The sequence below is a fragment of the Culex pipiens genome, chromosome 1 (genome assembly GCF_016801865.2).
Source record: "Culex pipiens pallens isolate TS chromosome 1, TS_CPP_V2, whole genome shotgun sequence".
Classification (NCBI taxonomy): domain Eukaryota; kingdom Metazoa; phylum Arthropoda; class Insecta; order Diptera; family Culicidae; genus Culex; species Culex pipiens.
The window spans coordinates 80881814-80898457 of record NC_068937.1 but is presented as its reverse complement, the minus strand read 5'-3'; the positions used below and the strand labels follow the sequence as shown (position 1 = coordinate 80898457).

General features: G+C 36.7%; 1 protein-coding gene across 2 annotated transcripts in view; it reads left to right on the top strand.

The window, feature by feature from the left end:
• Positions 1-5128, top strand: part of LOC120430070 (E3 ubiquitin-protein ligase UBR1) — a 97260-nt gene extending 92132 nt beyond the window's left edge. For both annotated transcript variants that reach the window (XM_052706494.1, XM_052706495.1), the window contains 4 exons: positions 2159-2270; positions 2339-2467; positions 2550-3739; positions 3825-5128. In XM_052706494.1, coding sequence (XP_052562454.1) covers positions 2159-2270; positions 2339-2467; positions 2550-3739; positions 3825-5040 — 2647 coding nt within the window. In that variant the 3' untranslated portion in view covers positions 5041-5128. The remainder of the gene's footprint in view (positions 1-2158; positions 2271-2338; positions 2468-2549; positions 3740-3824) is intronic.
• The last annotated feature ends 11516 nt before the right edge of the window (positions 5129-16644 follow it).

Genomic DNA, 16644 nt, shown 5'->3' with positions numbered 1-16644 from the left:
AATGAATGAAATTTTTGAAAATTTTGTATGGAGCGTAACACGGCCATCGACCCCCCCTCGCCCCCATCTGCGTTACGTAATAAAAGAACACTCCCAGAGGTCGGATTGGCCGCCGGTAGTGCGAAGTGTGGACAGTGGTCGCGATTGGCCACCGAAGCAGAACATTGCGTGGACGGTAGCGTTGCTACTCGAGCAGAAAAGTGCGTGGAAGGTGGTTCGACAAGACCATCCGAGCAAGAGTGAAAAGTGTTCGGTGAAGAGAGTGTGGGCCGCCATCTTGAAAACGCCAGCAAGAGAGTGTTCGGCGAGAAGAGAGCGTGCGCCGCCATCTTGGAACCCGAAAAAGTGAAGTGAGAAGCTGCATCCCGGCGGTTGTGGCGTAGTTTCTTGGGGTTGAACACCGAGCCGAAAGTTGAGCCGGAAGAAAGTGAGGAATCTGAGCAGGAAGCCAGTGTTCAGAAGAAACCGGAACCGGAAGACCGTAAGCCCGTGGACAAATTGCTGAGCAGTGCGCGTGCTTATGTTAAGCACACAGTGATTATGATTTCACGTGCTTATAATTAAACACAGCCACATAATTTTTTAATCAATTAACTCGTTGAGAGTTATCCAAGCTCAAACTGGTGTGATAAGTTGGCCTTATCAGTAAACGGTTCCCAAAACCGAGTACTTCAAAAACATGAAACATATTTTCGGTTAAATTTGTAGCGCAGATTATAAAAATAGCTATCGCTTTGCCATCGTTGGAATCAAGAGGCCAGTCACAGAGCATCCACCTTGCCACGGATTTGTCGGACTAGTCTAGCGGTCGACCACCCTCAGGCCTTACCTTCAAAGTAGGGTCAGTCGCATAAGCTAGTGCTGGGCCGCCACTGAGCGATGGCGAATAGTCAAGACGCCTACCTGTTGTAACTAGCAAAGCCAGCTGGACATCCATAGACCCGGAACCGGCATGAAGTCCAGAAACGAAACCATCCACGGAAATCAGCGATGGAAACTGCATCCGGCAACTTAAGACAGGATTATCGCAGTCAACAACAGGCCTCTGAACCGGCAAATAACACTCCCGGCTAGACTGTAATGTCGATTTGTTTCGCCATCGAATTTTCCATAAATAAACTCGTTTCATTCTCAATCTAAAACATTAAAGAGCATTTTAATGTTATCCCACAGTTAAAAAATATTATTTTACAAACCTCTTATTTATTGAAGTTTTAAAAAAGTCCGCTTGAAAATAAGCACACGTGCAGTTATGTGCTTGTCAAGTGACGTGCTTACCAGAAAAGTAAGCACGAGAAAAGAAAAAAGTGACGTGCATCACCATAGACACTGAAAAACATGCGTGCTTGGTGACGCTTGAAACCCGTGTCCTATGATTCAAGCACGACTCCGTGCATATCAATCAACCCTGCTGGTACGTACACGGGATCGGTTGTTGTGTTTGAAACGAAATACGTAAACGATTCGAATTGAACACCGTTTTGGAATTCCGATTGAGTTGACTGGGAGAGAGCGAACTGAAAAGTACGGGAATGTGCTGCAAGAAAGTGACTTATGCGGGCTGCAGAATTCTGTAGAAGCTGCAGAAATTCTGCAATTCTGCAAGTACGGGAATAGACCTAATGTCAGACGGGAGCAGCCCGGGAGCATGTTGACAGCTCCCATACAAACTGAGCGTACCCCGTTTTGTGAGCCCAGGGGGCCTAAGATGGCGGCCTTCGATATTATCCAGCCAAATTTTTGAAAATGGCGAAGTTTAATTAAATATAGTTTTTGCCTTGATTTGGTTTAAAACGACAAAATAAGCATTATGGAATCATTTTCTTTAAAAACTGGTTTAGAGATACGCCACGTTCAAATATTAGTCTAGAACTGTTGAAGTGAGCGTGCCACAAAAGCCGTCACGAAAAAAAAAAGGTTGCTATGCAAATTTTGAGTTGCGTATTTGTTGGGCGTACTCAGACGAGGCCCACTTGCCATCTGTCGGTGGATACGCGCAACTCACGAAAACTGTCATGTTAGGGGACGGTTGGACGGGAGTGTATAATCGCATGACTATCGGGACGGATAGACGGGAAGTGATATTTGAGGCATGATAGTTGTAGTTTTTTACAACCCTGCCCGGTACTAATTCTTTTCTTTTTCGTGTATCTTACAGCATGCTCGTTAACCTGTTGCAGTGCGATGTAATGTTGGTAATAATGCAAACTGTGCTGAAACGGGCGCTAGATCTGAAGGCGATAACATTCTCGGAAAGTCACGTTCAACGGGTTAGTACAAAAGATAGCAAAGTTGTATTTTGGCTAGTACTTATTCGCGATTTTTTTTGTTTCTTTAGGTACTTCACTTGATCGGATACGCCATCCAGGAGGAAGAGTCCGGGTTCTATCCGTTTTTGAAGTTTATTGATCGATCGAATAAAATTAACCTGCTATCGGCATTGGAAGATTTGATAAACAATCCCAGAGTGAGTGTTTTATGTTTGTTAGAATGAAACAAACAAGTTGATCAATTTCCATAACTATTTGACTAATTTGGTCCATTTCCAGGTCGAATCTCAACGAGATCTTTTGTTGTGGACTGTGCAGAAATTGAAGGATGTCACTCTAAAATTTCAAGATCGCAAAATGGACGAAGATCTGTGCTCCGAAGGCAAGCAGCAAACAACATCGTTGACACAAGTCGAGGGGGAGCGATTGGAAAAGGAAGAACGTGCAAAACTGGCCGCAAAACGGCGTGCACAAATACTGGCACAAATGCAAAACGCGCAGAAAAATTTCATGACTTCAAACGCAGAGTTGTTCGAAGTCAACGATGAAGAGGAAAAGGGTCACAAATCTAGCACTATGGAATGGGCAACGAATGACGAGAGTGACGAGCAGTCGTGCATAGGCAAGAACAGAAAAACTCAACGTATTGAAGAAGCACGATACAGATGTATTTTGTGCTCTGAAGAATCTGCAGTTACTAAAAGTGGCGAATGTATGGTGTATGCAGCATTTGTCCAGAAATCGAGCGTGCTTTCTCGCTACCAACAGACGGACGAGCAGGGTCAACTGAAATATCTCGAAACGAGCATCCATCCGTCTCCGCATGTGACAACTTGTGGTCATGTTATGCACGCTGCTTGCTTCGAGAAGTACTTCAGTAACGAAATGGTTAAGGAAAATCGTCGACCATACCGTAACCGTACGCCGGTGCTATTTGATATTGAAAAGAAGGAATTTTTGTGTCCATTATGTCGCTTTTTGAGCAACGCACTGTTGCCTCTGCTCCCCACGCTGAACAGTTTCAATAATATTGGAAGCGCTCCGCTATCAGTTCCTGATGCGATGGATTTCAGCAGCTGGTACACATCGATGGATGGGTTTATAGTTGAGTTTAGGAATGCAAATGACAAGCAGATGGAAGTACCACAAAATACGGACGAATTCGAGGAACGAACCGCTCTGTTTCTCCAGGTTTACGAGGAAGCCGTTATTCCGAAGCTAGAATCACTTGTTGGCGAGCCTGTCTATACGAAGGAAAGCATCTCTGCGTCATTGGTCAGTAATTCTATTGAAGAGTACGTTAGAAAGTTTTGTGCTGCAGTTCATGATGTGGCGCCGTTTCCAACGACACCATCCAAAAACTTTGAAGAATACCTTGTGACGTGGCTTTCATGTGCGTACACTATTGAATCCTTGGAAATGTTGTTGCGTGCAACCGACAAGTCACTAAGTGGAGAACTGTCTATAAGGTAATAATCTGCGCAAATGATTGCAAACCAACTGTATCGTTTATACAGGCGTTTTATCTTTTTTTTATTATTACTTTTGTTCTAGATATTCATCGTGTTTGTCTGGATTTGTTCGTGTATCGGCCATGCTCGGGAATAGCATCAAGCGCTCTAACCCCAGCCTAGTGAATTATGTGTGCGACTTGCATGACACGTTAACCGGGAAAAAAGCTTCATCTTTTCTGGAATGGGACTTATTTAGTATGATGACTTCGTTGATATTCTCTACACGCTGCGTGCTGTTCAGCACAGATGACACTATACCCAAAGGAAACACTGTCGATCATGCTATTTTGACTGCCTTGTTTTTGGTTAATGCACTGCGCATTGTCATCACACACGATATGCATTTCCAGCATGCTATGGATACTGACTACGACATAACTACAAGTGATAACTGCGCCGAAGAATCGTCATTGGATTTGGCAAACATCTTCAAAAAGTACAATATCTTTTACGATCCGGAATCTCAACAACTTCCCGCCAACATCGTATTATATCTGGCCCAAGCTGTGAAAGATCAAAGTCAGACGTTCTTAAGGTGCTGTTGTTTGTTTTTCCATGCGCTCACAGATATTGAACTACCAGGTGGCGATAGTTTTGAAGCCATGGCATCATATTTGGGATTGGAAACTGACGTTTGTAAATATTTCAATGATGAGACTTACAGCCAATTCATTTATGTATTAATAAGTGCGAATCTACCCGAGCTACAAGCCGTTAAACAAAACATTAGAAAAAAGCAATCGGAAGATATTGTTCCAATTATTCAAGCAATACCACCAGTCAGACAACTGATAGACCTACCGGAAGACTACAGCGATCTTATCAACAGTGTCTCACTTTTCACCTGTCCTAACAACGTGAGGGATGATTCGCGAAACCCAACAATGTGTCTAGTCTGTGGAGAGATTCTATGCTCGCAATCATTTTGCTGTCAAAAAGAGCTCGATAAAAACTCCGTTGGCTCGTGTACCTACCATGTGCACACGTGTGGTGCTGGAATCGGAATATTTCTCAGAATAAGAGACTCTGAAATTCTCCTGCTGGGCATGAATAAAGGGTGCTTTATCCCAGCACCATATCTTGATGAATATGGTGAAACTGATCAAGGCTTACGCCGCGGTAACCCACTTCGACTATGTAAGGAACGTTACAAGAAGCTGCACATAATTTGGCTCAGTCATGGAATACACGAAGAAATCACCCGTAGAACCGAAACACAACAAACTTTGTTTGCGACTCAGTGGCAAAACCTTTGAATTACGCAACAAAAAATACTGTCATGTCATGTTAATAAACAGAACTAATAAAAATCACCAGTGAAAAGCTACTGTACACATAACATAATATGTTTTGCGTTGATTTGACTATCTATCTATATACAGCAATTCCCCACGAAAACAGCATGATTTGAAAAAAAAGTTCTCCGATCGGGCTCAAAATTTTTCTGGGGGATCCTTGGCCGAAATAATTAGACCCGTATTTTTTTGTTTGGCCATTAGGGTGACCTACGCCGAGTTAGGGTGGTCCGAAAAATGGCAATTTTCGTCGATTTTCGCAAAAACCACTTTTTTCAAAAAATCATATCTCCGCGCCATTTCATCCGATTTTAGCTAGACCAAAAGAAAGGTGATTAGTTTGGCTATTTGGGAAAAATAGTAAGAAGTTTCGAATATCTAGCTTAACATTTGAAAAGGTTATATGAAAACTTAAAATGCTGTTTTTTGGTCTCGGGACCAAAGAGCATATGTCTGAAAATATTTTTATCGGATTCCTCGGAAAATTAACATAACATATCAAAAAATGGTGAAGTTATGTTTTCGATACTCTGAGATACGATTTTTTGAAAATAAAAACTGGATTTTTCGACGCGCCACGCGCAAAAATAATGGGAAAATGACGAAAACATCAGTTTTAGTACCCTAACATGTATAGGTCATCGCTGAAATTTTGAAGTTATCGCAGTTTTAGTTGAAAAAGTAGATTTTTTCCCGTTTTCGTCATTTTTCGATTTTTGCGCGTGGCGTGTCGAAAAACCCAGTTTTTATTTTCAAAAAATCGTATCTCAGAGTATATATATATATATATATACAGCAATTCCATTTGAAAAGAGCCTAAACCGAAAAAAAAGTTCTCCGATCGGGCTCAAAATTTTTCTGGGGGTTCCTTGGCCAAAATAATTAGACCCGTATTTTTTTGTTTGGCCATTAGGGTGACCTACATCGTGCTAGGGTGGTTCGAAAAATGGCAATTTTCGTCATTTTTCGCAAAAACCACTTTTTTCGAAAAATCATATCTCCGCGCCATTTCATCCGATTTTAGCTGTCCTAGACGCAAAAGAAAGGTTTGGCTATTTGGGAAAAATAGTAAGAAGTTCCAAAAATCTAGCTTAACTATTGAAAAAGTCGTATGAAAACTTAAAATGGCGTTTTGCCCGTGTCTGGACCAAAGAGCCTATGTCTGAAAATATTTTTATCGGATTCCTCGGAAAATTTCACATAAAATATCAAAAAATTGGCGATGTCGAACCGTACATTTCAGAGATATGATTTTTTGAAAATAAAAACTGAGTTTTTCGACGCGCCACGCGCAAAAACAGGAAAATGACGAAATCGGCTAAAAATCAACTTTTTTTACTAAAACTGCGATAACTTTAAAATTTCAGCGATGACCTACAGATGTTATGGTACCAAAAGTTGCGTCTTTCAATTACGAAAATTTTGATACCCAAACATCTATAGGTCATCGCTGAAATTTTAAAGTTATCGCAGTTTTAGTGAAAAAAGTTGATTTTTTGCCGATTTCGTCATTTTCCCGTTTTTGCGCGTGGCGCGTCGAAAAACGCAGTTTTTATTTTCAAAAAATCGTATCTCCAAAACGTACGGTTCGACATCGCCAATTTTTTGATATGTTATGTAAAATTTTCCGAGGAATCCGATAAAAATATTTTCAGACATAGGCTCTTTGGTCCAGACACGGTCAAAACGCCATTTTATGTTTTCATAAGACTTTTTCAATAGTTAAGCTAGATTTTTGGAACTTTTTACTATTTTTCCCAAATAGCCAAACTCATCACCTTTCTTTTGCATCTAAGACAGCTAAAATCGGATGAAATGGCGCGGAGATATGATTTTTCGAAAAAAGTGGTTTTTGCGAAAAATGACGAAAATTCCCATAATTCGAACCACCCTAGCACGATGTAGGTCACCCTAATGGCCAAACAAAAAAATACGGGTCTAATTATTTTGGCCAAGGAACCCCCAGAAAAATTTTGAGCCCGATCGGAGAACTTTTTTTTCGGTTTAGGCTCTTTTCAAATGGAATTGCTGTATATATATATATATATATATATATATATATATATATATATATATATATATATATATTATATATATATATATATATATATATATATATATATATATATATATATATATTATATATATATATATATATATATATATATATATATATATATATATATATATATATATATATATATATATATATATTTATATATATATATATATATATATATATATATATTTATATATATATATATATATATATATATATATATATATATAATATATATATATATATATATATATATATATATATATATATATATATATATATATATAGAAGTTTAGCTTTGCTCGCAGTTTGGGTTACTGTTGCCGGCTGTGCTGACGATGTTGGTGACGTCGATCAATTATGCGGAAAGCAATTTCCGTAACTGCTCCCTCACCAAGAAAGGATCGTCCCGATCCGTATCGACTGCACATAAATTTTCCATCGGAAAGAACTACCAAACAGGTCACTCAGCGAGTTTGAAATATCTCAAGCTTCTTTGGTGATGTTTGAAACATTATAGTTGTTGCTGTTTTGTAATTAAGTGTTACAAATATTTGTAATCAAAGATTACGTAATCCTTAATTACATCTTCATTTATTACACTTTTGTAACTCTGAATTACAAATTGAGATTTGTAATTAGCTATTACAAACAAACTATTATTTCATTGTAATGTTTCCTCACAACAATTTCAAACACACTCGATTAACTGATTTTTTTTTGCTGCATAATTTTGAAATTGTTTTCTTTGTTTTTTTTTTTTATCACTCACACAACTTTTAAAAAAATAAATTTTGAATCGTGTTTTTTCCTTTTGTCAAATTAGTTAATCTGATCATGCTGAATTATTTAAATGATTTCCGAATTGCTGATTTTGTTTTTACTCACACACACACTCACTTAACTTATCAAATTTGGAAAAATATTTTTGAATTTTGAATTTAGATTTTTTTCACTTTAAATTTTGTTGCTTGTTGAAAATCCGGGTAACGCTGTTCCTTTGTCTCCCTCGTCGAAGGTGTTGAAATCCATGTCGTGCTGCGCTCCTGAACTCGGTTCTGAGTTTTTCGCGATGTGCACACTATGGTATCACGCCTCTTGCCGAAGTATCCAGCGGATAACGTTGGTTCATCTTCTTCGGTCGGTGGCTGCTTCACCAGGTAATTTCCTTGGCTGCTTCACTCCTGATCTCCAGAGCCGTTGGTGACGAATTTCTGCTGAATGAACAACTGCCGTGTTTTTCGCATTAACTTGCACTTTCGGTCTCACTACCGAGATTTTCGCGAACGACCACTTCAATCACTGGGCACAGCCACCTTCCGGCGAAGACTCGACTGCGCCAGTTATAAAGATCCCATTATGAAAGGGGGGAAGTTTCGAAATAAATAACGCCGACGCGTTGTGTTAGACTGTCCAAAACGTTCTGATTTTATTGTGATCGAAAAGTCCCCCAGAGCCTCACACACGAGGTACTGAGGTTTTGCTTGCAAAGCATTAATCGAGCTACTTGCTTTAATCGCGGCGAGGTAAACGAAGTTTAGCTTTGTTCGCAGTTTGGGTTACTGTTGCCGGCTGTGCTGACGATGTTGGTGGCGTCGATCAATTATGCGGAAAGCAATTTCCGTAACTTATATATATATATATATATATATATATATATATATATATATATATATATATATATATATACAGCAGTTCCCCACGAAAACAGCATGGGAAAAAACAAAAGTGCTCGGATCGAGCTCAAAATTTTTCTGGGGGTTCCCTGGCCGAAATAATTAGACCCGTATTTTTTTGTTTGGCCATTAGGGTGACCTTCGCCGTGTTAGGGTGGTCTGAAAAATGGCCATTTTCGTCGATTTTCGCAAAAACCACTTTTTTCGAAAAATCATAACTCCTCGCCATTTTAACCGATTTCAATTGTCTTATACGCAAATGAAAGGTGATAAGTTGGCCTTTCAAAGAAAAATAGTAAGAAGTTTCAATAATCTAGCGTAACATGTGAAAAGGGCGTATGAAACTTTAAAATGCCGTTTTGACGGTGTCTGGACCAAAGAGCCTATGTCTGGAAATATTTTTATCGGATTTCCCGGAGATTTTTACATAACATATTAAAAAATGGGAGGAGTTCATTAACAGGATTCCGAGATATGATTTTTTGAAAATAAAATCCGTGTTATTTTACGCGCCGCGCGCAAAAACCGGAGAATGACGAAATTGGCAAAAAATCAACTTTTTTCACTAAAACTACAATAACTTTAAAATTTCAGCAATGACCTATACATGTCTGGGTACCAAAATTTTCGTAATTAAAAGACGCAACTTTTGGTACCATAACATCGATAGGTCATCGCTGAAATTTAAAAGTTATTGCAGTTTTAGTGAAAAAAGTGGATTTTTTGCCAATTTCGTCATTCTCCGGTTTTTGCGCGCGGCGCGTCAAAAAACACGGATTTTATTTTCAAAAAATCATATTTCTGAATCCTGTTAATGAACTCCTCCCATTTTTTAGTATGTTATGTAAAAATGTCCGGGGAATCCGATAAAAATATTTCCAGACATAGGCTCTTTGGTCCAGACACCGTCAAAACGGCATTTTAAAGTTTCATACGCCCTTTTCATATGTTAGGCTAGATTTTTGAAACTTCTTACTATTTTTCTTTGAAAGGCCAACTTATCACCTTTCATTTGTGTATTAGACAATTGAAATCGGTTAAAATGGCGAGGAGTTATGATTTTTCGAAAAAAGTGGTTTTTGCGAAAATCGACGAAAATGGCCATTTTTCAGACCACCCTAACACGGCGTAGGTCACCCTAATGGCCAAACAAAAAAATACGGGTCTAATTATTTTGGCCAGGGAACCCCCAGAAAAAATTTGAGCCCGATCCGAGGACTTTTGTTTTTTTCCATGCTGTTTTCGTGGGGAATTGCTGAGTATTTGAGATAACCTACATCAGCTACACTCGCCGCATCTGCTAGAAGCGCACAGGCGCGCTGTTCAATAATTACTACCTGGCAATTTATTGAAATAAGATTTCATAATAAATAATCTTTAGCAAATTTATCTAAAAAAAAATTTCATGCCGCTTTAGAAAACTGGTGCGTAATCTTAAATTTAAAAAAAAATATGAGTGTACGGTGAATTTGTGTGCTAGCCCACAGGACAGAGCAAAAACGACACGCAATACAGGGCAGAATGGAATTCCGGTGAAGCTAGCAGGAGATTGCAATTGATCTTGTAGTAACACTTGAGAAAATGTCTACAATACATTATCTGGTTAAAAAAAATAAAAAAAAAAACTCATTGATATGTTGCATACTCGCGAAGTACGATTAAGGAGGAGGGTTTCTGAAACGTATAAAACTAAAAAATGTAAGAAAATCACAAATTTTGATCTGATTTATTATCTGATAAAGATCAAATTCAGTACTGTTGATTTCGACACCGGCCGAGCAATAATCTTTTTTCGTTTGTTAATCATTTTGAATTCTTGGAAAACAAGAATTGAATATGATTCAAATAATCGTAAGGCAGGATTTTGAGGGTTTTTGCTGAATGTGCCTATTTCGCTACTGCACATGGCAACAACCTTAGAGCCCATGAACATTATTTCATCTGCTACAGCCAGCACTACATTTGTTCTCGTTCAAATAAAAGAAGAAATAAAAGAAATAATTTGATAAAGTGAAGTAGCAGGAAAAAGATAAAAATAATAGAAGAATGATAAATTTTCGAAAATTGTATTGTAAAAACTCTGTAGCATTTGCAAATAAACATCAAAAGTTCAAATTTGACTTAATATGGTTCAATGACACTGAGATCAGAAAAATCAGTGCATTAAAAATAATCCAATAAATATTCCATAATCAAAAAAAAGATTTTATGAGTTATTTCAAAATCGCATAAAATTATAAAAATAATTCATCTCCCATAACACCAGGTAGTAATTATTCACCAGTACGACTGTGTGCTTCTAGCAGATGCGGCGAGTGTAGCTGATGTAGGTAATATCAAATACTCAAAACTTTAAAAATCGATATCTCTGGAACGAAACATATTCCTTTTTGTCGATAAGTGATTCTTATGTAAAATTGGCCGGGGAACACGATGGTGAGGTCAAATTTAAAAAAATAAATAGGGCTGTTTTGAGATACAGCCATTTGAAGTTTTCAATTTCGCAATACAGGTAGAAAAAATAAATTAATCAAAATTTTGATCACGGTAATGGATTCTACATCCAATTTCCTTCAAATTTGAGTCTAAGACCGATCCTCTAAGATTTGTGGTTCCTGAGCTATCGCCGTTCAAAGATAGGGGTTTTCCTCCAAAATCGCCAAAAAGTCGATTTTTTGGGAGGGTACAAAAATGGAGGGGGTGGTCCGATTTTGATGAAACTCGGGATTCTTATATATATATATATATATATATATATATATATAAGAATCCCGAGTTTCATCAAAATCGGACCACCCCCTCCATTTTTGTACCCTCCCAAAAAATCGACTTTTTGGCGATTTTGGAGGAAAACCCCTATCTTTGAACGGCGATAGCTCAGGAACCACAAATCTTAGAGGATCGGTCTTAGACTCAAATTTGAAGGAAATTGGATGTAGAATCCATTACCGTGATCAAAATTTTGATTAATTTATTTTTTCTACCTGTATTGCGAAATTGAAAACTTCAAATGGCTGTATCTCAAAACAGCCCTATTTATTTTTTTAAATTTGACCTCACCATCGTGTTCCCCGGCCAATTTTACATAAGAATCACTTATCGACAAAAAGGAATATGTTTCGTTCCAGAGATATCGATTTTTAAAGTTTTGAGTATTTGATATTACCTACATCAGCTACACTCGCCGCATCTGCTAGAAGCACACAGTCGTTCGACTTTTTGGCGATTTTGGAGGAAAACCCCTATCTTTGAACGGCGATAGCTCAGGAACCACAAATCTTAGAGGATCGGTCTTAGACTCAAATTTGAAGGAAATTGGATGTAGAATCCATTACCGTGATCAAAATTTTGATTAATTTATTTTTTCTACCTGTATTGCGAAATTGAAAACTTCAAATGGCTGTATCTCAAAACAGCCCTATTTATTTTTTTAAATTTGACCTCACCATCGTGTTCCCCGGCCAATTTTACATAAGAATCACTTATCGACAAAAAGGAATATGTTTCGTTCCAGAGATATCGATTTTTAAAGTTTTGAGTATTTGATATTACCTACATCAGCTACACTCGCCGCATCTGCTAGAAGCACACAGTCGTACTGGTGAATAATTACTACCTGAGCAGTTCTCTAGGATTTCGGTCATTCGATTTTTTTTGTATTTTTTAATCCGACTGAAACTTTTTTGGTGCCTTCGGTATGCCCAAAGAAGCCATTTTGCATCATTAGTTTGTCCATATAATTTTCCATACAAATTTGGCAGCTGTCCATACAAAAATGATGTATGAAAATTCAAAAATCTGTATCTTTTGAAGGAATTTTTTGATCGATTTGGTGTCTTCGGCAAAGTTGTAGGTATGGATACGGACTACACTAGAAAAAAATAATACACGGTAAAAAAAATTTGGTGATTTTTTTATTTAACTTTTTGTCACTAAAACTTGATTTACAAAAAAACACTATTTTTAATTTTTTTTATTTTTTGATATGTTTTAGAGGACATAAAATGCCAACTTTTCAGAAATTTCCAGGTTGTGCAAAAAATCATTGACCGAGTTATGAATTTTTTAATCAATACTGATTTTTTCAAAAAATCGAAATTTTGGTCGTAAAAATTTTTCAACTTCATTTTTCGATGTAAAATTAAATTTGCAATCAAAAAGTACTTTAGTGAAATTTTGATAAAGTGCACCGTTTTCAAGTTATAGCCATATTTAAGTGACTTTTTTGAAAATAGTCGCAGTTTTTTATTTTTTAAAATTAGTGCACATGTTTGCCCAGTTTTGAAAAAAATATTTTTGAAAAGCTGAGAAAATTCTCTATATTTTGCTTATTCGGACTTTGTTGATACGACCTTTAGTTGCTGAGATATTGCAATGCAAAGGTTTAAAAACAGGAAAATTGATGATTTCTAAGTCTCACCCAAACAACCCACCATTTTCTATCGTCAATATCTTAGCAACTAATGGTCCGATTTTCAATGTTAATATATGTAACATTTGTAAAATTTTCCGATCTTTTCGAAAAAAATATTTTCAAAATTTTCAAATCAAGACTAACATTTCAAAAAGGCCAAACATTCAATATTACGCCCTTTTAAAATGTTAGTCTTGATTTGAAAATTTTGAAAATATTTTTTTCGAAAAGATCGGAAAATTTCACAATTGTTTCATATATTAACATTGAAAATCGGACCATTAGTTGCTGAGATATTGACGATAGAAAATGGTGGGTTGTTTGGGTGAAACTTAGAAAACATCAATTTTCCTGTTTTTAAACCTTTGCATTGCAATATCTCAGCAACTAAAGGTCGTATCAACAAAGTCCGAATAAGCAAAATATAGAGAATTTTCTCAGCTTTTCAAAAATATTTTTTTCAAAACTGGGCAAACATGTGCACTAATTTTAAAAAATAAAAAACTGCGACTATTTTCAAAAAAGTCACTTAAATATGGCTATAACTTGAAAACGGTGCACTTTATCAAAATTTCACTAAAGTACTTTTTGATTGCAAATTTGATTTTACATCGAAAAATGAAGTTGAAAAATTTTACGACCAAAATTTCGATTTTTTGAAAAAATCAGTATTGATTAAAAAATTCATAACTCGGTCAATGATTTTTTGCACAACCTGGAAATTTCTGAAAAGTTGGCATTTTATGTCCTCTAAAACATATCAAAAAATAAAAAAAATTAAAAATAGTGTTTTTTTGTAAATCAAGTTTTAGTGATAAAAAGTTAAATAAAAAAATCACCAATTTTTTTTTACCGTGTATTATTTTTTTCCAGTGTAGTCCGTATCCATACCTACAACTTTGCCGAAGACACCAAATCGATCAAAAAATTCCTTCAAAAGATACAGATTTTTGAATTTTCATACATCATTTTTGTATGGACAGCTGCCAAATTTGTATGGAAAATTATATGGACAAACTAATGATGCAAAATGGCTTCTTTGGGCATACCGAAGGCACCAAAAAAGTTTCAGTCGGATTAAAAAATACAAAAATTAAAATTGAAGAAAAAAGACCGATTTCGTAGAGAATTGCTCACCTGGTGTTATGGGAGATGAATTATTTTTATAATTTTATGCGATTTTGAAATAACTCATAAAATCTTTTTTTTGATTATGGAATATTTATTGGATTATTTTTAATGCACTGATTTTTCTGATCTCAGTGTCATTGAACCATATTAAGTCAAATTTGAACTTTTGATGTTTATTTGCAAATGCTACAGAGTTTTTACAATACAATTTTCGAAAATTTATCATTCTTCTATTATTTTTATCTTTTTCCTGCTACTTCACTTTATCAAATTATTTCTTTTATTTCTTCTTTTATTTGAACGAGAACAAATGTAGTGCTGGCTGTAGCAGATGAAATAATGTTCATGGGCTCTAAGGTTGTTGCCATGTGCAGTAGCGAAATAGGCACATTCAGCAAAAACCCTCAAAATCCTGCCTTACGATTATTTGAATCATATTCAATTCTTGTTTTCCAAGAATTCAAAATGATTAACAAACGAAAAAAGATTATTGCTCGGCCGGTGTCGAAATCAACAGTACTGAATTTGATCTTTATCAGATAATAAATCAGATCAAAATTTGTGATTTTCTTACATTTTTTAGTTTTATACGTTTCAGAAACCCTCCTCCTTAATCGTACTTCGCGAGTATGCAACATATCAATGAGTTTTTTTTATTTTTTTTAACCAGATAATGTATTGTAGACATTTTCTCAAGTGTTACTACAAGATCAATTGCAATCTCCTGCTAGCTTCACCGGAATTCCATTCTGCCCTGTATTGCGTGTCGTTTTTGCTCTGTCCTGTGGGCTAGCACACAAATTCACCGTACACTCATATTTTTTTTTAAATTTAAGATTATGCACCAGTTTTCTAAAGCGGCATGAAATTTTTTTTTAGATAAATTTGCTAAAGATTATTTATTATGAAATCTTATTTCAATAAATTGCCAGGTAGTAATTATTGAACAGCGCGCCTGTGCGCTTCTAGCAGATGCGGCGAGTGTAGCTGATGTAGGTTATCTCAAATACTCAAAACTTTAAAAAATCTCTGGAACGAAACATATTCCTTTCTGTCGATAAGTGATTCTTATGTAAAATTGGCCGAAGAACACGATGGTGAGGTCAAATTTAAAAAATAAATAGGGCTGTTTTGAGATACGGCCATTTGAAGTTTTCAATTGCGCAATACAGGTAAAATAAATAAAATAATCAAAATTTTGATCACGGAAATGGATTCTACGTCCAATTTCCTTCAAATTTGAGTCTAAGACCGACCCTCTAAGATGTATGGTTCCTGAGCTATCGCCGTTCAAAGGTAGGTGTTTTCCTCAAAAATCGTCAAAAAGTCGATTTTTTGGGAAGGTACAAAAATGGAGGGGGTGGTCCGATTTTGATGAAACTCGGGATTCTTGCATGTTTTGATAGTCTCAACAGGTCTGCCAATTTTGAGCAGAATCGGAGATGGTAATTTTCAAATTTGCATTTTTTCTTGCACACTTCAGGTGGAATGACCCATATATAGGGTGTTTGGTTCATGGATGCGGATACTTGCTGGTTCCTTAGAGGACCCCTAAACATGTCTTCTACGGTATGGTCGGATTCTCAACCTAAACCGAGATAAGTAGAATTTACAGTATTGAGAAGTTTCTACACTAAAATTGATTTATCTCATGATTTTGATCATTAAAAGCTTCCCTTCTGATTCCATGTGAAAGCTGAATAAATTTCACGATAAAAAATGATTTTTGATTTTTTTCAAAACTTTCGTTAAGAGGTTACGGTTGTGGTGACTGGAATTGCGGCCCCTTTCTGGGTCTACGCCGCTGGACTCGCATTTGGCAGCTTAGTGCTTGCACCTTGCAACTGTCAACACAGCGCGTCAAGGGAAATGAGAGTTTTCACTGTTGTTGTAAATAAATGTTATTCTTGTTTTGTAGTCAGAAGAACAACTCTTGTTTTTGAAAAAGAACTTTGTCCTAAGGGCACTGTCTACGGGTGTCAATCAAAAATTTCGCGAAGCGAGAGTGTAACGATTTGTGTAATTGTTTGAACGCTTATATCTTCCACCCAATCTGTCAGCTACGCTTCTGTACTCCGCAAACTTTTGACGTGAAATGAAAAACCAGCTCGATCGGCAACACTGGTTGCTGCGATCGACTCACCAACGCGACACCCCTCGTCGCCGCCTGCGACGACGCAACCCAGTCAAATCAATCCGAATTCTGAAACGGAATCTAATTAGAATCGTACACAAATTCCGTTTCAAACGCAACAACCGGTTCGAACACGGAACCGGTTGTTGCG